The sequence below is a fragment of the Nomascus leucogenys genome, chromosome 8, assembly GCF_006542625.1.
Source record: "Nomascus leucogenys isolate Asia chromosome 8, Asia_NLE_v1, whole genome shotgun sequence".
NCBI classification, from domain to species: domain Eukaryota; kingdom Metazoa; phylum Chordata; class Mammalia; order Primates; family Hylobatidae; genus Nomascus; species Nomascus leucogenys.
This window is the reverse complement of record NC_044388.1, coordinates 80567570-80593259: the sequence shown is the minus strand read 5'-3', so window position 1 is coordinate 80593259 and position 25690 is coordinate 80567570. Positions and strand designations below refer to the sequence as shown.

Sequence of the window (25690 nt, the reverse complement as noted above, 5' to 3'; positions counted from 1 at the left end):
GCCTGCAGGGGGTTCACAGTCTAATGGGGAAGACCCACAATCCTACTGGCAATTAGTGCTGGGTGAAGGAATATTCTAAGCTGAATGTGCCAATGAACCTTGAAGGAATTATTCTGGTGAAGAAAGAGGGGAAAACACTTCTGGCAGAGGGACCTGCATATGCAAAGGCTTGGAGGCATGAAGAATATGGCAGAATATGAAGCTGCTAGGGGGGCCAGGGTCAGCCCTCAAAGGGCCTGGTAAGCCATTCCAAAAAGCTTGGATCTTCTCCTGAGGGGAAACCACTGATGGAATTCAAGGACAGGGACATGACCAGTGCAGGGAGGAATTGCAGGCATTGCAGGCCTGAGACTGGAGGCCAGGAAACCAGTTAGGAGACTGATGCAGGCATCCCAAGGAGAGATGGCAGGACCTTAACCACACTGTGGAGTGGGGATGGAGGCCCCCACTTCCTGCCTCCTCCTCAGGCCTTCCTGATCGGGTGGGTGGGGGTATGGGGGATGGGATCCCCTGAACCTTGGGAGCCCAATGCTGTCCAGAGTGTGCCCACCCCTGCCAGTTATCCACCCGAGGCAGGAAGGCAGCACAATGGAAACTGTGTCCAGGCGATTTGCTTTCCCTTTATGTTACTTGGTCCCAGAAGAAGCCCCTAGCGCTGTGCTGGCCTGGACATTCCCCTTCCCAACGGGAGAGGGCCCTACACTTCGCAGTAGTCTCGGCTCCCCAGTGCTAACAGCTTGTTCTCTGGCTGGGAGGATCAGCTTCTGCAAACACAAAAACCTTTCCATTCTCCAAGCTGCTGCTGGCTGGCAGGCATACAAGCTCCCAGTCACTGCCCCTCAGACTGCCTGTCCGCCCATTCTTTGACCAGGGTGGGGAGGCGGAGGGGGTGTTTGTCATTCCTCTCAAGGAGGAGACCTTGGAGCTGCTCCCAGTCTTGTGGTCTGGGTCGCCTTTGAGGATGCCCTAAATGCCTGCTTTGTGTCCCCACTCCTGAGGGTAGGCTGCTGCCAAGTGGGAAGTGCCCTCCCCCTCTGGCAGGGAACTAGCACATTCCTCCCCCTCTGCTGCAGCTACTGGGCCTGGAACAGGGCCTGGGGGTTGGGTTGGGCAGGCCCTCCCAGGAGTGGGTGTGGACCCCCCTGTGAGGCTACTCTAAACCCAGGCTTTCTGCCCAGGTCTGAGGCAGGGATATAGGGGTTGCTCCCTAGAAGGTGGGAGGGGAAACTGCTTCAGTTTTAGCGCTATTCTCCCCCCACCCAGGTTCGGAAGCAGGCTCAGCTGGTCGGGGTCATGTGAAGGCTGTCGTGGAGGCTGAGCAGCCTTGGGCAGGAGCAGTAGAGTAGGTCACCTCCCACCAGCAGATGACCTCGAGCCTGCCCAGCAATGTCCTTTGGGCAGGCACTTACCTGAGAACGGTCTCTTTGTCCTTCCTTGATCCCGTTAGCTACATCCACGTGCCTGAGTGGTACCTGTCGGCAGCTACAGTCCTGGGGGTGGGGGTGTCACTTTCCAGTGACACCTGTGGCCAGAAGCCTCTCTGAGCCTTGGTTTCTTCATTGGTGACACGGAAAGGCTGACAACCTGCCAGGCCTCCATTCCAGGGCTATTGTGAGGTACGCTTGAGAGAGAAGTAAACACGCTCCAAGTGGAGGAACCACCTACACATAAAGGACAATCATTGCTGATTTGTCTGTCATTCTTTCTCGTAGCTTTCCTGCAGTACCCTCCGGGGGCCTGAGCAGAAAAGGGAGGTGTGGAGACAGAGGTAGTCTCCTAGGGAGCAGGGCCCAGTGGCAGCGGCAGTGGTATTTGCTTTTGCTGTCACTGGCTCAGGGGTTGTTGGCTGGCTTTCAGATGAGCATCTATTCTCCAGAGCCTTGCATATCTCAGAACCACCTGCAGAGGCCTGAATAGAACCAGGCCGTGCTGAGACTCAGGAAGGCCCCTGCATCCATCCTGAGCTTGCCTCTGGGAGTCCCATGCTCTTGAGTGCCTCCATGGGAGAAAGAGGGCGAAGCTGGGGCAGACAGAAGGCGCCCTAGCTGCTGGATGGGGTCACTATGAGGAGCAGCTGGTCTCACCAGCATCCATCACACTGTCTTTGGAAGCTCCCAGATACCACCCTCCCACAATCAGATTTTGCCCCATGAGGACAAACACTGGAGTCAGAATTTGGGTTTGTTGTTGGATTTGACTCTGGTGAGCTGAGTCTAGACTTCATAAACCTCCTTTTTATGGTATTCCCAGATATTTATTCTGTGACTCAGCCAAATAAAACTTTGGCAGGGGTAGGTATATACCCTAGGAAGGACTATGGCCATTCCCTCATTTCTGGGAGAGGCCAGGTTGCTTGGAGCCAGCCAGGAACAAGCAGGTAGAGAAAAGGGAATCTGGGCAATTGCCTGCAACAGCACAGAAACATCCCTACCTGCTTCCCCTCGATAGCTGCTGGGTACCAGGTAGTGAGCACAATAGGCTGCTTAAAGGGCAAAGATTGGGATCCCCCTTAGGGCCAGGCTACGTGTTCCCAGCAGAGTAGAGAAAGAGGCTGTCAGTAGGTATAAAGCAGGTGGAGGAAGGTTAGAAGAAAAGGAACTAGCCCAAGAAGAGATGGCCTTGGGACTGCTGGGATGCAATGACGTCAGCCGGCTGTACTGAAGGGGTCCTTTCCAGCCCATTAGCCAATTCATAGCAGGGAAACAGGGACTTCTCATGGTCTGCCAGGCATGGATGGTGGAACAGATCAGGATGCTCTGTGTGGTCCTGAGGCTATCACACAGGAGATGGGGCAAGAAGCTTCCCAGAGAGCCACGGATTGGAAGAGCAGGGGAGCCAGCTGTTCCCCAGCCCAGCCTCTCTCTGGGGACAGCACCCTCAAAAGGGGTCAATGTCAGGCTCTGAGTCCCAGCTCTAAATCCCTTCCCACTCTGTCCCACTACATCCTGGCCTGTCCCTGGGCCTGCCCAAGCCAGAGATACACTTTTAGGGATTTAAATCTTTCCTGATCATTTATTTGTCAGCTTCACTAATTAAGCAGTGTTAATTTCATTTACTGAAAATGGAAATTCATCTACCTCATTTCTCCTCATTCATCCTCCACACACAAAATCCATCACTCCTCGGCTGCAGGCTGCGTAAAATTTACAGGACTAATTATGTTGTCAGGTCTCTTTGTAAATACAGTCCGTAAAGGCCACTGTGCTTGCTGGGTTGTAACGCAAGGGCATTCCTGTTGTTAGTTTAATTACTGGTTAGTTATTTAGGTTCTCAAATGTTTGCCTCATTTTCCCTAAATCAAATTAAATGTCCCGCTTGATGTATTCTGTCTCTAAGGCCTTGCTCTTATTTCTACACTGTTTAAATATGACTTCTAATCGAATGAGAGTGCCTGGAAAAGCCCAGCTGCTCGAGAGGGTGAGCCCAGCTCGGCACCATGGCCTCGGGGCCATGCTTGAGGTTTTGAACCCTCTAGCAACTGATACCCTTCTTTAGAGCAGCCTTGGGCTAGTCCCCTGCCTTTGGAAACTGTGAAAGTCCTAATGCAAGAGGCATTTTTGTTCCTGGAGTCGCAGGTGGCAAGGCTGAGGTATGGGAAATGGAGAGAGGGTTTCATTATTGTCATCAGAAGGGCAGAGGAGCATTGCATCCATCCAGCTGACTTCTAGAGGGACGGCTTCCAAACCATCCCAGAAAAAAAAGTGCCATCTGTGGGAGCCTGTCTCTCTGATTCCTAAAGTAGATTTGGGTCAATTGTCTACTACTAAATGTCTACTATATTAGTTTCCCGTTGCTGCTGGAATAAACTACCACAAATTTAATGGCTTAAAATAACACAAAATTATCGTATAGTTCTGGAGGTCAGAAGTCCAAAATAGGTTTCACAGAACCAAAACCAGGTGGTAACAGGGCTGCATTCCCTCTTGAGGCTCCAGGGAAGCAGCCCTTTCCCTGCCCTTTCCAATTTCTACAGGCTGCCCACATTCCATGGTTTGTGGCCCCCTTCCAGCAAGCAATCGAATCTTTCTGACATCTGCTTCTACGGTTATATCTCCTTCCCTGACTCTCCTGCTTCCCTCTTTCCCTTATAAGAACCCTTGTGATTACATTGAGTCTACCCAGATAATCCAGGATAATCTCCTCCATCTCAAGGTCTTTCACTTAATCAAATCTGCAGAATCCCTTTTGCCATGAAAAGTGACATATTTACAGGCTCAGAGGATTAGGATATGGACATCTTTGCAGGGGGGCCTTATTCTGCCTACCACACGCCCCCTCCAAGTGCCTCTTGCATGACTTAATAAGGGAGTCATTAAACAGCTGCTGTCTTGGAGCCAGTCTTGGGCTAGACTCATTTAGGACAGCACAGTAAGAGAGGAAGCCTGCTGTCAGTGGCTGGCCTGGTATCCTTGTCTCTGTAGCGTGGCATCTACTTCCTCCTGTCCACTGACCTGGCCTGATGCCCCTACATGCCCTCTGCCTTAGCAGAGTGCCCCCAGGTGGGGGCTGCACTAGCCTCCCACCTCTCCAGCTTTGGCTCCCCTGAGCCTGGTGAGGGGGCTGGGAGGACTGAGCTGGTGGCGGGAGGGCTGGGACTATGTTCATGACTACATATCAGGATGGGCGCCAAGTACACAGAAAATGAAAGAAAGAGTGGGAGGCACTCCCTTGACATGGGGCTGGTGGGGAGAAGGGCCTCTGCTGAGTGGTCCATTGTTGATCGCCAAAAGCTGCGCCCAGGCCAAATGGGCCTGTGGAAGCCTGACTGGCTGGCCTGGGACTTCTGGGTCTGGGGAGCATGCCTAGATCTAGGGCTCAGGCTGAACCTGGGACTGTGGGGATATGCTCATAGGTGGCTAGTTTGGGACTCACTGTAGACAATTCGATGTTAGTTCAAGCTTAGCCCACACTTAGCTGGGGGGAGGGGTACATGGGCATTATCCAGGCATCTATGGAAAGCTGCCTGTCTTTGGCTGGGCATCCAAACCCCCTCTGAGGGTTCTGCTCCTTCCCAAGCTCACACACCTTCTTCACTTAGCAGCCTTTTGAGCCAGCATCCCCCTTTTCTGCACCTCGGGGAGAATTAGGAGAATAAACCTGGTCACCTTGATTGGTTGTTGGATCTTTCCATGATCTCTGAGAAGGGAAAGGTCACATCTCATAATTCCACTTCACAGATGGAAAAGATGAAGCCCAGAGAGGAATCCCACACTCTTGACAGATGCAGAGCAGGGCAGGGCTTGCCCATCTAGCGGGGTAGGGGGTGAGGGCGCTTCCCCAGGCAGGGCAGTTGGATCCTCCAACCTCAGCCGCCCATCTTCCCTGGGTAGATGACTTCATGAAGCAGAGTCGGGGCATGCTGCTGCTCTACAGCTTGAAGAACCCCAGCTTCCCCGAGTACATGTTCAGCAGCGACAGCGGCATCATGTGTCTCGACATCCACGTGGACCACCCCTACCTGGTGGCAGTGGGCCACTATGACGGCAACGTGGCCATTTACAACCTCAAGAAGCCCCACTCCCAGCCCTCCTTCCGCAGCTCAGCCAAGTCTGGCAAGCACTCGGACCCTGTGTGGCAGGTCAGCCTAGAACCAGGGTGGGAGGGGTGGGGATGGGAGCAGCATGAGGGCCTGGAGCCACTGGAGGAGGGAGGGAGCTTGGGGAGGAGAGGACCACAGGCAAGGAAACGAGGATGGCAGGTACCATCAGGCCAGGATCTGGGTGTGAGAAAAGGCAGAAAAGGGCAGAAGGTGAAAGTCAGGAGGCAAGAGGGTCTCCAGTGAGAGGTGGGGTCTGCTGCCCTCAGGAGGGCCTCCATCTCTTTGCTGAAGATCTCTTAGATGTGGCGATCAGTAACTCAGAAGACATAGCCAGAAGCCTCCAGGGTCTGACAGGCTCCAGCTGAGTACAGTGGGCCTTTGGACAATGTGGGAATGAGGGACACTGACCCCCACACAGTCAAAAATCTGTATATAACTTTGGGGTCCTCAAAAACGTAACTACTAATAACTTACTTTTGACCAGAAGCCTTACTGACAACAGTCAAATAACATATATTGTGTGTTATGTATATTTTATGTACTGTATCCTTACAATTAGGCAAGTAGAGAAAAGAAAATATGTTATTAGGAAAATCATAAGGAAGAAAAAATATATTTACTGTTCATTAAATGTAAATGGATCATCACAAAGGTCTTCATCCTCATCATCTTCACACTGAGGAGGCTGAAGAGGAGGAGAAAGAGGAGGGGTTGGTCTTGCTGTCTCATGGATGGCAGGGGCAGAAGAAAACCTGTGTGTAGTTGGACCCATGTAGTTCAAAGTCATGTTGGTCAAGGGTCAACTATATGTTAAAGACCAGGTCCTTGTCTACAAGCTTCCTCAACTCCGCACAGGGCCTTTCCTCTGCCATCTGGGCTAGATTTGGGGAAACTCCCAGGCAGGGGTGGCTGCTGCTAGTTGCCTGCCCTCGGGTGGGACTGTAAGGCCTGGTAGGCAGGTCTGTCCCTGAGCCTCTCTGTAGCACCCCCTCTTCTCCAGACATGCCTAGAGTGGTGGGTGGAGCCTCTGCAGAAGTCTGACACCAGCCTGGAACCATTACCTCGACATTGGGGCTGGATTTCAACCCTGAATTTGTGTTTCCCATCGTATTCCACTGGGCGTAGATTTCAGTTTCACTCTCAGAGGGTCTCTTAGCTGTGGCTTTGCAGGCCCTTCCTTATTGTGTCCCAAAGTTCCCCTTCTTTCAAAGGCTGTGTACTATTTTTCCATGGGCAGGTCTGGGAGGACCTAAGGATGAATTTCTGCCTCAAGTTGCTCAAGGTGTCTGGGCTCATCAGGCAGCACTGGGACTCTGTCTTCTCTTCTTTCGCTTCCCTCCTGCCCTGACAGTCTGCAGGCAAGCTCTGCACTCCTGCCTCTTATGGCCCTGAGCTCCCTGAGACATGTGGACACCTTCCCCAGCACTACAGGCCTGAGCAGAGGGAGGACTGTCCAGGCACAGGGGCCATGGTGCCCTCTCAGCTTTATCCTTTATCCAGAGCCTGGGGCAGAGGGTGGGAGGGAGGCAGCCCCTCCTGCCATACGCCCTCCCCGGCTACTCTCCAACAAAGCAGAGACCAGAGGTTGCAGCCTCAGGAGTTTTCTCCACCAAAAAGTCCACCTCCCAATTAATCACCAGGCCTTCCAGACACATGTAGGTCTCCAGGCAGGGGGAGGATCTCTGTAGAAACTTTAAAACTCAGGGAGAGGAGAAAAGGCCTGTCTTGATCATACCTGGCCCAGCCCTGCCCCTGCTTTCCCAGCTCAGATAGCCCAGGGCCAAGCGCAGAGCATCTCTGGTTGGCCTGACCACCTTCCTTCCTCAAGCCAAGCAGAAGGTCAGAGGCCCAAGCCAACCACCCTACTCCTACTCTGCTATGTCCTGTAAATCAAATAGCCGATTGCAGGGAAAATGGGGCATTGAGAGGAAACATTATTGCTTTCACTGAGCAGGTCTCAGGAAGACAGGAACTCAGCTGGACAGAGAAGCCTTCTGCTCTCCTGTCCTGCCTTTGCAAAATGGAAGACTCAGTTTCTTGTATAGAATCATGGCATGTGACGTGGTCAGGACCCACCTGTCTCTCACCTGTTTACTCACTTCCTGTTCTCTTCTTTTCTTCTCATTCCTTCCTCCCTTCTCATTCATTTACTTACTCATTCATACATTCAGTGACTCCTCCCTGTGTGCTCCTCTGGTTGATCTCTGGAGTTCCTACTAGGGAGGTAACCACAGCCACAGACTGACCAGGGCAGGGTAGTGTGCTAAGTGCTAAAGTAGAAGTGCGCAAGGAGGGGCACCCACACTGTCCTGGGTGGGGACCAGGGGGTGGAGGGCTGGGCAGATCTTTCTAGAGGAAGCAACACCTGAGCTGGATTGTGAGGGAGGAGAGAGAGTTAGTGAGATGAAGAAGGGTACAAAGGGGTCACATGGGCAATGACATGGGGCATCAAGCAGAGTAGCCTGTTGGGAAGTGACACGTCATTTGAAGCACCCTGCACTTATCTATTAAGTTAAGATGCTTGGACATTGTACATCTGTGGTTTCAAGCAAAGTGTTCATGCAGAAGCCCATGTTAAAAAGATGAGATTAATATTAAAAAGAGATGAGAAAATATTAAAAAGATGAGAGTGGTGCTCTGTTAGGACCAGGTCCCTGCTTGCTTAAGGGTCCCCTATTTTCGCTCCCTCTACCCCCTGAGCATAGTTCAAAAATTGCTGCCCAACCATCAGAGAGTTTGGGGCAGAGGAGTAACACAGTCATGTTTGTCTCTTGGAAAGATCCTCCGGCTGCAGCATGAGTGATTTTGAAGCCTGAGCTAGGGCAGGGGCAGTGGAGACAGAAATGAGAAGACAGGATTGAGAGCTGGTGGGGTAGTAAAATCAATAGAAGGAAATGATTGATTAGATATTAGATATAAGAATTGATGCTGCCTGGGTTTGAGGTGCTTAGTAGGCCATCCATAGGAGTGAGAAATGGCAGAAGAAAAACAGGTTTGGCCAGAAACTAATACAAGAAACCCAAGGGACACCCAGAGGGAGGCGTCCTCCAGGCAGTTGGCTATATGAGCATGGAGGTTGAAGGAGAGCCAGGCTGCTGAATGAGATGTCAGAGACATCAGAGTCTAAGTCCCTCTTAACGGGACTGTGTCAGAAATACTGTGTCAGAGATATATGGGGGAGGCCAGAGAGGTTGTGTTAGATCTCAAATGCCGGGCTGAGGCAGAAGGAGTTTGTTCTGTTGGCAGTGGTGAGCCACGGAAGGTTTTGGAGCCAAGGAGAGGACTGTCTGTTCTAAGAAGATTGGGTTCCTGTCCCACAGCACAGGCTTCTTCTCCAGGGAACCTGCCTGAGTAGCCAGCTCTGTGCAGGCCCTACTGTGAAGCTTCAACCAGCAACACTCTGTGGGGTGTGTGTGTGTGTGTGTGGTGTGTGTGTGTGTGTGTGTGTGTGTGCTGGTGCAATTCTGGGGAAGGAGGCAGGAAGGATGTACGAGCAAGAGACTAGGGTCAAGCAGGTCTGCCCTAAGCAAATAAGGCAGAAGAGAATAAATCAGTGAAGCAGGCTCCAGCTCCTCCCTACCACCTGGTCCCTGGGAATTCATTCATTTTCTTAACCTCACTTACCACCCTCCCTCTTTTGCTTTATTCCTACTGGCTCACCTCCACCCCAGGAGCATGTGTGTGACTTGCGCACATACACACATACACAGTCACTTGCAAATACACACACACCACCCCCCACTGGGCATCAGGCTGCTAAGTGGGGTGTGAAATACAATTTCCATGCGGTGCTGGCGTCTGCTCATTAAACACTTCCCTTTGCAGCTCCCTAGCGCCTCTTACAGCCTGGCCTTTGACACCCGACAGGGGGTCTCCCCCTTTAAAGGGACCACCTTTACACAGAAGGAGAAGCGGTCTCAGTATTAGGGCTGGCTCTGACTTATGCCTCACAGGCTCTGTAGCGCTCTCAGTCCAGTGAAAGTGCAAAAGAGCCAGCTGCCTGGACAGACCAAGACGGGACTCAGCCCGCCCTCCTGAAGCTCCGATCCACCAGGCCTCAGGCTGGCTGGGGAGAGACAACCCATTCTCTACTTCCCTCCAGCCCCCAACAACCCTGGTGACAGCTACAGTTACAGGCAACAGGCAATGGCACTGGGTTCTTGGCCTCCCTCACTGGTCCTCTGCTAGTGACAGGGGAAGGGGACAGGACGGTGGTCGCAGCATGGGCGGTCTGGAGGGAGCTAGAGAATGGAAAACTCTGGGCACCCAGCCCCACCCCAGCTCTCTGGGACATGGCTTGGCCAGGCCTCCACATCTGGCAACAGAAACTTGAGTCTCAAGCGTGTCATCTTCATAAGACAACAGCTCTGTCTCCAAAACACTTTCCCATATGTTTGCTTCCAGCCCTCAGAAGATGGGTGGGGCAGGATAATTAACCCTGATTTGCAGCTGGAGAAACGCAACTCAAATCTGGGACTGGGAGCAAAGTTCTGGGAGCAGGAGTTAGTAGCAAAGGAAAGGTGGGAAAGAGGAGACACTTCCTAGAGAAAGGCCAAGCCTGGAAGAGGTGGGCAGGAGACAGGGGCCTGCTCCTCTTCACACCCCACTAGCAAGCAGGGAAAGGCCCCTGCAGAACCTTGGCACCCAGATTCCTAGGATGATGCTAACGATGAGGACATTAGCTAACATGTATCGAATACTTCATATGTGCAATGTTCTGACGTAAGGGCTTCACATATATTATCTCATTTATTTCTTATAACAAACCTATGCTATTATGACTCCTGTTTTATAAACAGGAAACTGGTTGATGGGCCCTGTTCTTTCCAGGCCATGCTTATTTACGTAAGGTGGTTGAACCCATAGCCACTGCCTTCTCCCCACAGTGGAGCTCCTGGAATCCAACCCAGGGAGGGATTGGGTACCTCCATTGCCAAGCCAGTAAATTAAGGCAATGCTTTGACTGGGCACTATTGCTCCAGGATGGTCAAGAAAGGAATGAGAAATCCCCAAGAAAGGAATGAGAGACACAGATGGATGGAAGGAGGGAGAAAGGACCAATCATGGGATTCTGGGAACTGGGCTCCCAGAACTTGCTTCTGAGCCTCAGATGGGCGCTTGGGGGAGCCCTGCTCTGCCCACAGCCCTAACTCAACTCCTTAGCAGGGTCCCAGAGCTCACATTTTGGGATGTTTCAGGTCAAGTGGCAGAAGGATGACATGGACCAAAACCTTAACTTCTTCTCTGTATCATCTGACGGCAGGATTGTGTCTTGGACTCTCGTGAAGGTGCCCATTTCCCAGAGAGGGTCACACTGGGGTGATTGGGGAGGCGGGGAGCTAAATGGCAAAGGGCACCCCCCAGCCCTGCTCATCTAGCCCAACCCACGTGCCCTCCCCCTCCACATCCCTCTGTCTGTGGCTACAGAGTGAGCTGGTGCACGTAGATGTCATCAAGCTGAAGGTGGAAGGCAGCACCACGGAAGTTCCTGAGGGGTTGCAGCTGCAGCCAGTGGGTAGGAGCCCCAGCCCTCTCACCTCCAGGCCTGGCCAGGTCATTCAGGCCCAGTGAGGGTCAGTGAAAGTGGTCCTTCCCCTGACTGAGTGCTCCCTCCCCAACCTGTGCCAGAGCCTGACAGGAGGTTATAGGAAGGCCTGGCCCTGTCTGCTGAACCCTTGGCTCTTTGTAGACCCGCCCTGTTTATGCAGTTCCCATCCCTGTGTTTGCAGACCCTGTTCCTGTTTATGCAGATCAGGTGCTGTTATGCAGATCCAGCCCTGTTTATGCAGATCAGGCCCCTGTTTACCCAGATCCTGTCCCTGTTTACTCAATTCCTACCCTGTTTATGCAGACTATATCCCTGTTGTCACAGACCATGTCCCTGTTTGCAGACCCTGTCCCAGTTTACCCTGACCCTGACCCTGTTTAACTCAATCCCTGCCTTGTTTACCCAGGCCCCCATTCCTGTCTGCAGAACCCCTGGCCGTTTGCAGAATCCTAACTGCCTGGGACAAGCAGGCCAGAGGGCTGGTTTCTGTTTGCCTGGCCTGGTCCCAGCCCTTACAGGGGCCCTAGTTCAGTCTGTCCTGCGCTGAGTCCCGCGCTGAGAGTGCCTGGGCTGAGCTCCTTTGCTGAGTAGGGGTGGCACTGGGAGCCTCCCTCTTGGAACTGGGCTAAGCCTGCCCCTCCCTCTTTTCCCAAGGTTGTGGCACTGCCTTTGACTTCCACAAAGAGATTGACTACATGTTCCTAGTGGGCACAGAGGAGGGAAAAATCTACAAGGTGAGGCTGCCCTGTGCCAGCTCCTTAAAGGGCCACTTAGACCTGAGCACCTGGGGAGCTTAGAGTTCTCAACAGATCCTATTTTGATGGATTTTAGTTCCCATCAGTTCTAGAAGGCCTCTTGAGGGAAAAGAATGTATTTCTTGACCTGCTTGGGTGATAGGAATAAGGGCTAAATGCAGGAAAGGGGATGGAGAATCTAGGGGGTGACTTTAGTCCAGCTCAGCATCTTTTCCTCTGGGCCCTCCCTCCCTTCCTGGGAGTTGAGGTAGAAGGGGTAATTCGGAGGAGTTAGAATATTTTGGGAAAACTTCCTGGAGAGATTTGTACTTGAGCTGAGCTTGGAAGGCCAGAATTATCTCTGAATACTGGGTACATCCCAGCCAGCAGGATGGAACCTCACGGTCAGTTTCTACAAGGTCTCAGTGGTAGTAGGCGAACGTCCTTCTGAACCTCCATCCATCCAGAAATAGCTCTGCTGTAAGCTTTTCTTAGGCTCAGAGACTCAGAATGTTAATTACAGGCAGCCTCTTGGGAGCCCCTGAGGCCCAGCCAGAGCTGGTCTGAATGCAAAAGAAGTCCCCACCCTCTCTTCACCCCTCCCACTGGCAGCCCAAGAGAGGCAGGAGTAACAAGAGATTACTCAGTCACACTGTGTCCTGGAGTGAGGGAGAAAGGGGCATGCTGGTCAGGGCAAAAAACTGAATAGGAAAGCTGGAGATCCAAGTCAGCTTCTGGCTCTGCACCTGCTCTTGCCTGGACAAGGTGGGATGTTATCACTGTTGCAAGGATGATGTCTGGGCTGCAGGTGGACCCAGGGCTCTGTTTGTCCACAGGCCCTGGCCTGGAAGATGGCCAGACCACACCTCACTCGGGGCCTGAGACCTGCTCTGCCCTCTCTTAAGGAGAGAAGGCTTTTTCTGCCTGGCCTGGAATCCTCTGGGGTCAGGGCACTACAGCCCTTTCCTTCATCCTGCAGGAAGGCTCCCCTGCCCATCCTCAACCCCCAGATCCTCAAGCCCTTCCTTTCCCCCAGGGTGTGCTGAGGGTGGGAAGGGCAGCCAGGAGCTTGGCCCCAGTTCAGCTGGGATGCGATGTGGGGTAAGGACAGGAGTCTAAGGCTCTGATCCTCCAGACCCCCAGGGAAGTGGTGGCTGCTGACCTTTCTCTCACTTCTGACCCCCGTTCCCTCCCCCACCAGTGCTCTAAATCCTACTCCAGCCAATTCCTCGACACCTATGACGCCCACAACATGGCAGTGGACACTGTGTCCTGGAACCCATACCACACCAAGGTCTTCATGTCCTGCAGCTCCGACTGGACAGTGAAGATCTGGGACCACACCATCAAGTGAGGGGCCTGTTCCTGGCCCTGCCCTGGGCCCTCCCCTGAGCTATGGCACTGTGAGCCCTCTGTGCCATGGGCTTTCCACCCTCCACCTCTGCAGGACCCCGATGTTCATCTATGACCTGAACTCAGCCGTGGGTGATGTGGCCTGGGCTCCATACTCTTCTACTGTGTTCGCAGCAGTCACCACAGATGGGAAGGTGAGTGCCAGCGTCCTGACCTCACTGAGTCCCTACTGGAGATCAGGTGTGGTATCTCAGGGGCTTCCTGATGGAGAACCCACCCCATGCCTAGGTCAGGAAGGAGAAGGCGGGACATAAGGACTGTGTATTTTCCAGGGGCAAGCCATCCAGGGTCCAGCCAAAAGAGGAATCATTCATCCCATGAGGCTTCAGGGAGGAAACGGGGCTGTTCCCCTTGGAAGAGAAAGCACTCTGGGGAATGAGATGCCGTGGAGCAGTTATTTCCTCTGCTGTATGGTGGGGAGCTAGAGGGTGGCAGGGCCCGGCTCCATCTAAGGAAAAATGTATGAGCCAGAGTTGATCGGTGACTGAATAGTGTCTATAATGTAGTGAAGTCTCCATCCCCGGGAGTGTGCAAGCTGATTCTGAGGGAACTTCAGTGGGGTGGAATGGGAGGGGGCTATTCAACACTGAGAATTGGTGAGAGCTCAGAAACAAACATCTTGTGAGCTTATTCTTGAATGCAAACCCATTTTCCCTATGGACTTTGGTATAAACTGAGAAGCACTGGCTGCCCCAGGAAAAGAATGCAGCGATGAAGGCAGCATCCTAAAGTCCATCAGCCGTCTCTTCCTGGAACAGATAACTACTAAGGGCCAACGATGGTGCCCAGCTCTAGGCTGGACCCTGGTGGCTTAGATACCTGCTCTTGTGGAGCTTATGTTCTAGTGAAGGGAAAGATACAAAAAGCAACAACAAAATTCTCAGTGTTAAGTTCTAGGCAGAGAATTATTAATAAAAGACTGTGATATGTAAACATAAATGTTCATGGCAGCATTACTCATAACAGTCAGAGTGGCAACAACCCAGTGTCCATCAACTGCTGAATGGATAAACAAAATATAGTCTCTCCTTGGGGATTATGTCAGCAAGGACAAGGAATGATGTGCTGATACATGCTACAACATGGAGGAACCTTGACAACATGCTTAGCGTAAAAAGCCAGTCACGAAAGACCACATACTGTATAATTCCACTTACATAATACATCCAAAACAGGCAAATTTGTAGAGATGGAAAGTCAATTTGTGTGGCCTAGGGTGGTGAAAATGTTCTAAAATCGGTTGTAGAGAAGGTTGCATAACTGTGAATATACTAACACCAAGAATTTGATACTTTAAATGAGTGAATTTTATAGTATGTGAATTATATCTCAATAAAGTTGTTACATTAAAAGAGGAAAGATAGGTTCACAAAGTCCAGGCAATGAAAAAGAAAAAAAGAAAAAGAAAAAATAAAAGGACTGGGTGGTCTGTTGGATTCAGTGGTCAGGAAAGGCTTCTTTGAAGAGGTGACACTCACGCTGAGAGTTGACTGGCAAGAAGGAGGCAGCCATGTGGAGATAGGGCAGGGGAGCAGCCCATGGTGAGGGAGCAGCTGGGGCAGATGCCCTGAGGTGGGAACCAGCTTGGGGTTTAAGGAACAGGAAGGCAAGTGTGGTTGGGGTATAGTAAGCAAGGGGCGAGAACATGAGATGAGAGTGGGGAGGTGGGCTAGAGTGAGGGATCTAGATTTTATTTATAGTGCCGAGGGAGACTGTGGGAGGATTTTAAGTGCTTTAAAGGTAAGCCTGCTGCCATATGGATGACGGATTGTAGCAAGGCAAGAGTGGAAGCAGGGAGACCAGTTAAGAGGCTGCCACAGTTGTCCAGGTGAGAGTTGGTAGTGGTTTGGTCTGAGGGTGTGGTGAAGGTAGCATCTAACATGGATTGAGCACTGGTATGTCAAGCACTGCCTTTGCACTTTACATATATTAACTGGTGTAAGCCCTGGCTCTGCCACTTACTAGCAAGTTAGCCTCTAAGAGCCTCTAACTCCTCCGTTATAAAATAAAGATAATGACAGAACCACCTTATAGAGTGGTTGTGAAGAGCATAATGAGGTGATGCAACCATATGATGTGCTTGCCCAGAGTCTAGTACATAGTAAGTGCTCAACAAATGGTAGCTGCTATTTTCTTTTCTTTTCTTTTTTTCTTTTTCTTTTGAGACAAGATCTCACTCTGTTGCCCAGGCTGGAGTACAGTGGCTCCATCTTGGCTCACTGTAACCTCCACCTCCCAGTTTCAAGTGATTCTCCCATCTCAGCCTCCCTAGTAGCTGGGACTACAGGCGTGCACCACCACGCCCAGCTAATTTTTTGTATTTTTGCTAGAGACAGGGTTTCACCATGTTGGCCAGCCTGGTCTCAAACTCCTGACCTCAAGTGATTCACCCACCTTGGCCTCCCAAAGTGCTGGGATTACAGGCGTCAGTGAGCCACCACGCTCAGCCTATAGCTGCTATTATTGTTAATTCTCCATAGATTTAAAATTTCTCCTAAACTTTTTTATTCTTACTCTTTCAACCATAGGAAAAACATAGAGACACAAAATTCCCCCTCCCTCCACCTCCAGCGTGCTAGCCATTAGCCTTCTACAGTCTTTTCCCAGAAAGTCCAGGGACTCATTCCTCTGAGGTGGAAGACAGGCCTCATTACCCCTGAGTGTGCTGACACCGACCTCTCCACAGGCCCACGTATTTGACTTAGTCGTCAACAAGTATGAGGCCATCTGCAACCAGCCTGTGGCGGCCAAAAAGAAGAACAAGCTCACCCACGTGCAGTTCAATCCCATCCACCCCATCATCATTGTGGGCGATGACCGTGGGCACATCATCTGCCTCAAGCTCTCACCCAATTTGCGCAAGATGCCAAAGGTACAGGCTCTGGGACTTTGAGCTGCTGCAAGAGGTGAAGTCTCCAGGAGGGTGGGGATGACAGAAGGGAAAAGCCAGGGTGACCACCCAGTTTCTGACTTGGGAGACCCAGGGTAAGGATGGTGTCATTGCCTGAATGAGGCTCACAGTAGAAGCAGGAGGTTTGTGAGAAAATAGCAGTTTGACATGCTGCATTTGAGTTACCTGTGGGGCCCCAGGTGACTCTCCCAGGTGGAGACATCCAGTGAGCAGGTGGATCTGAAGCCTGCAGAGGCAAATGTGGAGGTATCATTGATCTCTTCCCAGTGGAAATGCTGTGGGTAGGGCAGGTCACCTAGGCAGGGGGCTTGGGGCTGAGCCACTGCCTCATTGGCTGGGCTTTCACAGGGCTTCAGCCCCAGTGGTCCCTGAGCTGGGAGCTGTGGGTCTATACAGAGGAAGGAAATGAGCCGCAAGGAGGGTAACTAGGTCAGCAGCTATGCAGCCCTCCTTCTGAGCTCTGGTTCCTGTTTCTAGGGTCTCCAATGATCAGGAGACCCTGCCCAGAGGCCAAGGGCCCCAAATACAGGTCTGGAGCCCAGAGCAATGACCTTAAAGTCTAGATCTGAGTCCAGATCCAGACTTATGAACCCGGGCTTAGAATCCTGAGCCCAAGAACCCAGAGCCCAGTCCTGCCCATTTGTGTGCTAAGAGTAGAGATGGCTCTTTGCTTTCTGCCAGGTTCTGGGCCAGGATCAGGACTGGGCCAGCTTGCCCTGATGACCATCCCTCCTGGCAATTTGAGGCATTTACTGCAGTTTGAGGCAGTGGCAGGGGCCTGTGTCTTTCGACTACTGACTTCCCTGCACTGTGCTCCTACCAAGGAAGGGACTGCTGCACCATCCCTCTGGTGCTGGCTTGGCCTGTTCCCCACCATGGCCAGGGAGGCAAGGGCTGGGAGTGTGGCTGGCCCTGTAATTGTAACCAGCTGGGGGAGGGGGTGGACTTGGCTATAAATACTCAAAAGGCTGCTAAGCGCCTGCAGCTGTGGCCCAGAGGCTGCGGTGGGCTTGAGGGGAGGGAAGGAGTCAGGCGTGGTCTGAATCTCTTTGCTGAGCCCAGCTAGTTGGCCTCAAGGAGGAGGAAGGAGGCAGCATAATATGTGGAATAGATAAAATGTGTTCTTAATTTTCTGAGGAGAGAGACCCAGGTTGAAGCTGGCAGAGTTGGACAACCCTCCAGGAGGGATGATGGTCATTCTCTGGGGGAGGAGTACATGACACCATGAGGGTGGTAGACATGGGTGGGAGCCTGCCCTGCCCACTCTGATCCAGGGAGGTAAGCACCTCCCATAGTTTCAGTTCCCCTCAGAGAAGGGTCAGTCATGGCTGGGAGAGCTGGGCTCTGTGTATCTGGGGACATACGTCTCTGAGGACCTGAGAAGGGACAGGTGGGAGCTGGTGGGTACTTGAGTGGATTAGAGGTTCCCGTGAAATTGCCATCTGACCCTATCAGCCAAGTGATTCATGCAAAACGAAATCCTCTGGGCATGCCTACTTCCCTTCCTCTGTGAGCTGCAGACTCCCTGCCCCTTCCAAATGGCTTCCCCACAGAGGTCTGGACCTCCCTGCCCAGGGAGCTCCCATGATGGGTGTCAAGAGCCCAAAGTGTTCAAGGCCAAAGACTGTCTTTCCCTAACTACAGGATAGATGGGAAACTGAAGCTCAGAAAGGCAAAGGCCTTGCCCAAAGTCATATAGGGAGTTAATGACAGAGCTGGAACTAAAACCAGGTCCCCTAACTCCCGGGGGATGGGGTGAAGCCAAGAAGAGAACCCAAGCTTAATTAGGAAGGAGAGAGGGAAGAGAGAGAAAAAGAGCTTTTTGTCCTCTGCCTGGAGAGGGTAGAGGTGAGCTAGGTAGTGGCAAAAAGGCACTGGGCTGCAAGGGGATAGGGGAGAAAATTTGGGAGCAGGTATGGGGTCACACCAGGGGGAAATCTGAGCTCCATATGGTGTCAGCAGCCAAAAAGGAGCCAAGGAAGGGCCTACTGGCCCTGCACTCACCGCCGCCCCCCCATCCCCTTTACAGCCCTGGCCAGACCAAGGTAAGGCTGGGGTAGGTGTCAGTGAGCAGTGGGCACAGGTGGCTGAGAGGATGGGGGCCCAGGAGCAGAGCGAAGGCAGGAAATGGGGAAATGGCAACTGCCCAGCCTGCCCCAGCATAGCCCTCACCCCCCTGCCTGAACAGCAGGGAGGGTGGGACTGGTGCTGGTCTTCCAAGGAGTTCTCGGGACCTGTGGGTGACAAACACTCCAGTGTCCAACTTATAATGGAAGGATTAGAGTGCTTTGCAGGTAGGGTGATGGGTCATAAACTCAGGATCTGGTCTTCTAAGGGACAACCTCAGCCAACGACACCTGGAGTCACATGGACTATTCCCTCTGCCCTTATGGGTCTCTTGACACTCTTCCCAACCCTGGGTATGTCTGACACAGCAGGTCTCACCCCAAACAGCACCCACTGCCAACCTGACCTGAAGGCATCAGGTGAGAGGACTAGGTGAGGGCCGGGCCCCTGAGGCTCTGTCCACAGCCCCTCCCTCCCCAAACACATACCCATTAGCTCCTTGATAGGTCTCGGCCAGGGACCTTCCCATGGTAAGGATGGTGCCAGCAGTCAGCCCCCCTGCCTTCGCAGAGCTGGATTTCCCTGGCCTGGAAGGTTGTTCCCCCGAGGGTCAGGGAATGGATGCCTTTTCCCACTCCCACAAGCATCAAGACCCCATGTCCATCTGAGGTTCAAGCCAGAGCTGGACTCCTTTTTGCAGGCTGTCAGCTGAGCCCCCGTATCACCTAACCTGAGTTGGGGAATGATCGTATCAGAGAGAGGGGAGGCAGGGATCCAGAATTTACTGGGCAGGGGAGGCGCAGGGCACAGCTGGACAGGCTGGGCAGAGGAGGTGGTGCTGGGACCCAGAGAGGGGGGGCCCACCATTCCTCCCCCATGTATACTTTCCCTCTCCCCAGGAAAAGAAGGGGCAGGAGGTGCAGAAGGGTCCAGCTGTGGAGATTGCGAAACTGGACAAACTGCTGAACCTGGTGAGGGAAGTGAAAATCAAGACCTGAGGGGCTGGCCTCAGTCTGTGTCCCATCGCTTGAATCCAGTACTCCTAGGGCTTGACCCTGGTACCCAGCCCAGCCTTAGCACCCAGCATGTGACCCCACTCCTGATCAGGTCCCAGCATCTTCCCTTCTTATTCTGTTCCTTAAGGTCCCAGCACCTTACCCCAGGACTTGGTCTTCAACCACCATTACCCCTCTAACTTTGCACAAATAAACCTGTCTAGAAACCCACCCCACACCTTTAATTGTGCTACCACGGGGCCCTCAGGAAGAGAAGAAAATCTCAGGGTAGAGCCATAGTTCCATTTATTATCCAGCCAACAGTGGGAGGACCGGGGGAGGGGCCCAGCCTGGACACCCTCCTATTATTGCCATGGGTTCCAGTTTGCTTCCCCAACCTAGAGGGCCTAGAGGTGCTCAGCCTAGGGAAAGAGTGGACCCGGCCCCTGACCCTTGGCCCTTGGGATGGAGCATAGTCCAGATGGCCCTGGCTCTAGCACCAACTCATAAGCCCCCACCCCAGGCCCATCTCCTCAGGGCCACTGAGCTCCTATTAGAGCCAAGCTGGCTAGACTCTGGGCCACTGGGTCCAGCTCCAAGCAGGCGGACTCTTGAGTTCTGGACCCCAGGCTGGCTGAACTCTGGGATCCTAATTCCAGGCTCTAGGTGAGGTGGACTTAGGTCCTGGGCTCCAGGCTAGGCCAGGGGCCTTCAGGGCTGCAGCAGGTAGCTGCCTTCATGGCTGGGCTTCTGGGGTGGTGGGGCCTTCTCAGGACAGGGGCCAGGGCTGGAGTTGGGACTGGATTCAGAGAGAGAGTCAACGTCAGCAGAGCGAGAATGGCAGGCCCAGCAGAGGATGACCCAGAGCAGCAGCAGCAAGAAGCCCACGAGACCGTTGCAGACGATGGCGATGAGGGCCCCCTGGGAGATGGCTGCCCCCATGACGGGCAGCACCCTCAGACCAGCACAGACAGTGGAGCTGCCTCAATGGTGAGGCCCATGCCGAGGCAGGACTCTGGTATGGCCGGCCTTCCGAGGAGGCTGTGCTGTCTGCACGCTCAGTGATTCCTGGGCAGTGGAGATGTCTACCTGCAGTCCTGAGCCTGTTGGGGGTACACAGTAAAGGAGAGGGTGGTGAGGAGGGAGGGTGGGGTGAGGCCTAGGAGGAGAGAGGTAGGGAAGAGAGCCTCCCTCCCACATTTCTGGCCTCCCTGGTGAAAGACCTTGGGTCCCAACAGGCTCAAATACCCCACAGAGCCATCACCCCCATCCGCAGGCCTGGTTCTGGGCACCTGAATGAGTGTGTAGCCAGTGTGGGGAAGCTGAAGTAGGCAGCCGCATCTCATTCTCCTTAGACCTGGTGGGCATGCCCTGGTCCTGTCCACCAAGCTTGCAGCCCTCAAAAGCCCTCTGTTGGTGGGTGGGATCCAGGCAGCCCCCCGCCCAAAAGGATGGGGGTTGTAGGCAGCTCTGGTGTGGCCTGGGCGCCTCCTCTCTCCCAGGACTCCAGCCAGCCCAACCAGGAGACCTCCAGAGGCGCCAGCTTGCACAGAGGGAACTTTGTGGAGGCCCTGGCAGGCATGTGCAGGCTCTTTGCGTCCAGGGCTGTGTGCCTCTATGTGGGGCTGCCTCTCTGGGTCAGGTGTGTGTGTGTGTGGTGTCTCACTGTCCCTCCGTTGGATGTGTGCCTGTGCCTCTGCACACCCACCTCTGTGTGTGTGTGGCTGCCTCTCCGTGTGTCCCCATCTCTGAGTGTGTCTCCTCTATGTCATTTCTCTACCAGTGTGTCTCTGTGTATCTCTGCATCAGTCTCTGTGTCTCTGTCTCTCTCTTCCAGGCTGTATCCCCCTCTGTTCCCATGGACGTGTCCCTCTCCCCTTCTCCGTGGGGTCTTTTCGGTGGTTCCTGTGTCTCTGTCTTTGTGTTCGTCTCTCTCCGCGGCAGTGTGTCTCTGTCTCTTTATCTCCATCTTCGGGTCGCGTGTTCTTGGCCCCCATGTCCGTGGCGGGAGGCCCTTCTTACCTGAGTTGAGCCTGGTGCGCGCCCGCGGGAGGGTCCGGGGCAGCGGGATGCTCGGCGCCGACCAAGGCTCGGGAGCCTGCGGGCGGGGGGGCGGCGGGAGGTGGGAGACCAGCAGAGGCGACGTCCGCTCCCCCGGCCCTCCCCCTCGGCCGCGCAGCCTCCGCCGGCCGCTCCCGCCGCGGCGCGACCGGGGCGGCCTCTGCCGCGGGCGGTCTGCGGCGAGCGGGCACCTCCTCCCCTTGGGGCCGCACCTCCTCCGCGGCCGCGGCGCTCGCTCCCTCGGCAGCGCTCGGGCGGCGGCGGCGGGAGCTGCGCGATGTTCGGCTGGGCTCGGCTACGTTCGGCTGGGTTCGGCTGGGCTCGGCTATGTTCGGCTGGGCTCGGCCGGGCTCGGCGGCCAGCAAAAACAGCGAAGAGCCCCGCCTCCTGGGGGGCCGGCGGCCTGCGGCCCGGGGGCGGAGCCATCCCAGCGCCGCTGCCGCCACTCAATTGGCTGGCCGAGCCCTGGTTCCCGCACCATTGGTGGTGCGCTGGGGTGGGGACCAGCCCGCTTCTCGTGCAGGCGCGGGGCGGGAGGAGGGCCGAAGGAGTAGCTGGCCCTGGACCCTTCCCGGGAGAGGGGATGGCGTGGGGGCGAGGCCTAACCTCTGGTAGGGATTTCTTGCACCTTCTACACCTGGAAGGGTTGTACACCCCACATCCGAGAAAGGCCAAGGCCTCTGCATTTCCACATCTGAGGAAACCACCCCTCTGTATCTGGGAGAGGTCTCCAAGTAAGTCATCCGGAGGAAGGCCCCGCGTCCCCACGCCTGGCAGGAGACTGAATCTCCTCACCTAGGGAACCGCCTATAGTGCAGTCCCGCACTTCCCTCTGCCACCTGGGTGTGGACTCTGCATTCCCACTTTAGAGGGCCCCGGGTTCCCTGGCCCTAAGAGGTGCGAAAATCTCTGGCAACACAGGTTCTTTGGACACATATTACTGAGTTCCTACCCAGTGTTGGTCGCAGGCTTGCTGCCAGGCTGTTGGGGAGTCTGGGACAGAAATGGAGTGTCCTGAGCGTTGGTTCCGCCCTGGCTGGAATAGATGCAGGCGTGGTGGAAATCCTGCCTTGCCATCCTAAAAGCTCCCCTAAGAAGAAGATAGCTTGGACAGGAGCAGTGAGGTAGACCTTGTCCTCCCCGACCTTCACAGCCCAGTGATTGTCACCTATTCTGATCCGGCTGTCTTCTCATCCCGCTCTACATGCTGTCCTTGGAGGATCACATCCCTGAAGCTATATCATGAAGACTCCCAGTGCTCCCAAGTCTAGCCTTTAACTTCTCTCTGGAATCCTAGACTCATATAACTAAGTGCCTACTGTAATTGGGGCGGTATTGATTCCTGGTTCACTTACTAACTTTGTGATCTTGAGCAAGTTACTTAATCTCTCTTAGCCTCAGCTTCCTCATCTGTAAAATGGTTGTAATAATAGCTACCTCTCAGGGTTGTTATTCACTAATTTATACCAGATCAACCACATCTCAGCAAATGCCAGCTGACACAACCCCCAGGACCATGTGACTAAGAGGCCCCTTCCCCCAATCCAATGCCATGAAATTCACATAAGACCCCTATAAATCCAGATGCTATCTTGAAAAGAAGAAAGGGAAGACTGAGTCATCCAAAGCTACCAAAGTACTTAGAGACTGTCTAAAATAAATTATTGGATCCTATAGAGTTTACCAGAGTGGATTACTTTTAGCTCCCCCCCACTGCCCGTTACCCAGCAGGGTGAGGGCATTGTGAGAAAGATCAGACTAGTTATAGGAAACAGAGGAGACTTAAATCATTGCACATCTGAGTGTAATGTGAGCGAATTTTGTGACCCAGCTGCAGGAGTTCAGATTTTATCCTGAAAACAGTGGGGAGCCACTGAAGAATTTTTGAGCAGAGGAGTAATGTGATCATATCCAGAAATTAGTAGGATGATTTGGGCTATGGTGTGGAATGGGGGCTTGAAAGCATTTGAGAGTGAAGGCAGTGATTATAATAAGGGACTGAAATGATGGAGGGAAAAAGTTGCGGAGAGAAAAGGAGAGCATTGAGGATATTTGGGAGCTGCTGTTGGTGGGACTTAGAGAACTAGAGGATAAGGGAGGTAAGCAGGAAGGAAAAGTCTGAGATGACTCCCAGGTTAGTGACTAGGGATACTGTGATGCCATTTACTGAATACACAGATTCAGGAGAGAGGTCCAGGCTAAAGATAATATTTTGTGAGTTGTCAGCAAAAGAATGGTAGTTAAATGAGAAAAATAGATGAGCTCACCCAGGGAGAGTGAGAACTAGTTTAAGCAAAAAGATAAATTTATAATCAGATACTGAAACCTAAGGGCAAGGTTGACTCAGGAACAACTGAAACGAAGAGATCAAAAGCCACCCAGAAGAGTTCTCTCTCCACCTCTCAACTCTGTTACTTTCTGCCTGCCTCCATTTCCCTCCCCTGCCCCAAGTCCCTGTCCTCCCCATCCCCAGACTGACTTCCAATATTATTCTAGTCCACATGGCAAAAAACAGGACTTCAGACAATTGTAAAGTTTTAAAGTTTGTTGTGTAGGCATCCAAAGAGACTGGCTGCTGCTGCTGCTGCTGCTGCCAGCTCCTCCTCGTCCTCCTTTCTTTTTTTTTTTTTTTTTGGTTTCCAAAATTTTCAGGAAATATTTTGATTCAACTTAGATGCTTACCTTTGGACTAATCAATGGTGGTCAAGGGATGAAGATCAAATTGATTAACATGATAACCCTATGGGCAGTGGGGAGGTGGAGGTGGTGGTTTCCAGGGGAAGGAGCATCATAAAGAAGCAAAATGGCAGGTGTCCATACAGTCCACCCTTTGTTTGCCCAGCACATGTACATCATTTCCTATTATATGATTCCAAAAAGGCCCTCATCTACATAATCCAATCATCCCACGATACAAATGCCAATAAATTTGTCTCCTTTCCAGTGAAGAACAATTCAGTGACACATCCAGCTGCTGCTTCTGGAGATCATAGCACAGATCAGGACCACTGTTCTTCAGATATAGGTTCTCCAGGTAATGTCCCTTCGTGCTCTAGTGAGGTCTCCATGAGGTATGAAATGTGGCTTCTAATAATCCCACTACCTTTTAACTGCCTTTGAACTATTTTTAAACTACTCCCCCTATGAAAAAGTCCTGATACGTAGAGATAGAAGAAATAGAGAATAAAATTGGGTGAAAAGGAAGCACTGTGCATTGGTCACTAATCCAGAACATCGTCTACTGTAGATGTTTTTGGCCATGAGTAATAATGAAATGATAGAACTAGCAAATCTCATGGCATCTGTTTGTTGACTTGCTCCTTTGGCTGTGGAGTTCCTTGGTCGGCCAATCTGGCTGCCTTAATTTTTGCCCACAAGGTAGAGATCCCTTATCCAGTGTTTTGAGAGGGTCATTATGGAGGATTTCTCTGTGCGGCACTGTACTGATTAGCACTACACCTTCTGGTGGTGTTTTACAGATTATCCTGGGATTGAAAAATCACAGAGCCCTACACTTAGGAGGATTGGATAAGGGCTTTTCCCTCAACAGATTATGCAATTATTTTGAAACCATAATCAGCTGCCTATCAATTTCATTTGGAGAAATTCCATTTGCTAATAACATGTTTGATTGGTTCTAAGGTGCACTTTTTTTCCCCAGTTTAAACAAATATGTAATCAGAATGTGTCTTTCAATTAATAGCATGTAATCATTTTTTTTGCCTCTTTTTTTTTCTTTTTTTTTATTATTATACTTTAAGTTCTAGGGTACATGTGCACAATATGCATGTTTGTTACATATGTATACATGTGCCATGTTGGTGTGCTGCACCCATTAACTTGTCATTTACATTAGGTATATCTCCTAATGCTATCCCTCCCCCCTCCCCTCACCCCACAACAGGCCCCGGTTTGTGATGTTCCCCTTCCTGTGTCCAAGTGTTGTCATTGTTCAATTCCCACCTATGAGTGAGAGCATGCGATGTTTGGTTTTTTGTCCTTGCAATAGTTTGCTGAGAGTGATGGTTTCCAGCTTCATCCATGTCCCTACAAAGGACATGAACTCATCATTTTTTATGGCTGCATAGTATTCCATGGTGTATATGTGCCACATTTTCTTAATCCAGTCTATCATTGTTGGACATTTGGGTTCGTTCCAGGTCTTTGCTATTGTGAGTAGTGCCGCAATAAACATACGTGTGCATGTGTCATTATAGCAGCATGATTTACAATCCTTTGGGTATATACCCAGTAATGTGATGGCTGGGTCAAATGGTATTTCTAGTTCTAGATCCCTGAGGAATCGCCACACTGTCTTCCACAATGATTGAACCAGTTTCCAGTCCCACCAACAGTGTAAAAGTGTTCCTATTTCCCCACATCCTCTCCAGCACCTGTTGTTTCCTGACTTTTTAATGATCG

The 25690-nt window shown here is 52.3% G+C and overlaps 2 protein-coding genes across 2 annotated transcripts in view; one reads left to right on the top strand and one right to left on the bottom strand.

The window, feature by feature from the left end:
* Window positions 1-19438, top strand: part of DNAI1 (dynein axonemal intermediate chain 1) — a 60579-nt gene extending 41141 nt beyond the window's left edge. The window contains exons 14-21 of the mRNA XM_030818385.1: window positions 5331-5578; window positions 10738-10827; window positions 10967-11054; window positions 11742-11821; window positions 13023-13171; window positions 13269-13368; window positions 15921-16106; window positions 19112-19438. Of these exons, the coding sequence (XP_030674245.1) occupies window positions 5331-5578; window positions 10738-10827; window positions 10967-11054; window positions 11742-11821; window positions 13023-13171; window positions 13269-13368; window positions 15921-16106; window positions 19112-19210 (1040 nt within the window). The 3' untranslated portion in view covers window positions 19211-19438. The remainder of the gene's footprint in view (window positions 1-5330; window positions 5579-10737; window positions 10828-10966; window positions 11055-11741; window positions 11822-13022; window positions 13172-13268; window positions 13369-15920; window positions 16107-19111) is intronic.
* Window positions 19439-19495: 57 nt separating this feature from the next.
* ENHO (energy homeostasis associated) lies at window positions 19496-21515 on the bottom strand. The gene is made up of 2 exons (XM_003263395.3): window positions 21230-21515; window positions 19496-20310 (listed from the first exon to the last, which is right to left on the bottom strand). Exon 2 carries the CDS (start codon window positions 20147-20149, stop codon window positions 19919-19921), a length of 231 nt encoding a protein of 76 aa, XP_003263443.1. The 5' UTR covers window positions 20150-20310; window positions 21230-21515; the 3' UTR covers window positions 19496-19918.
* Between the last annotated feature and the right edge of the window lie 4175 nt (window positions 21516-25690).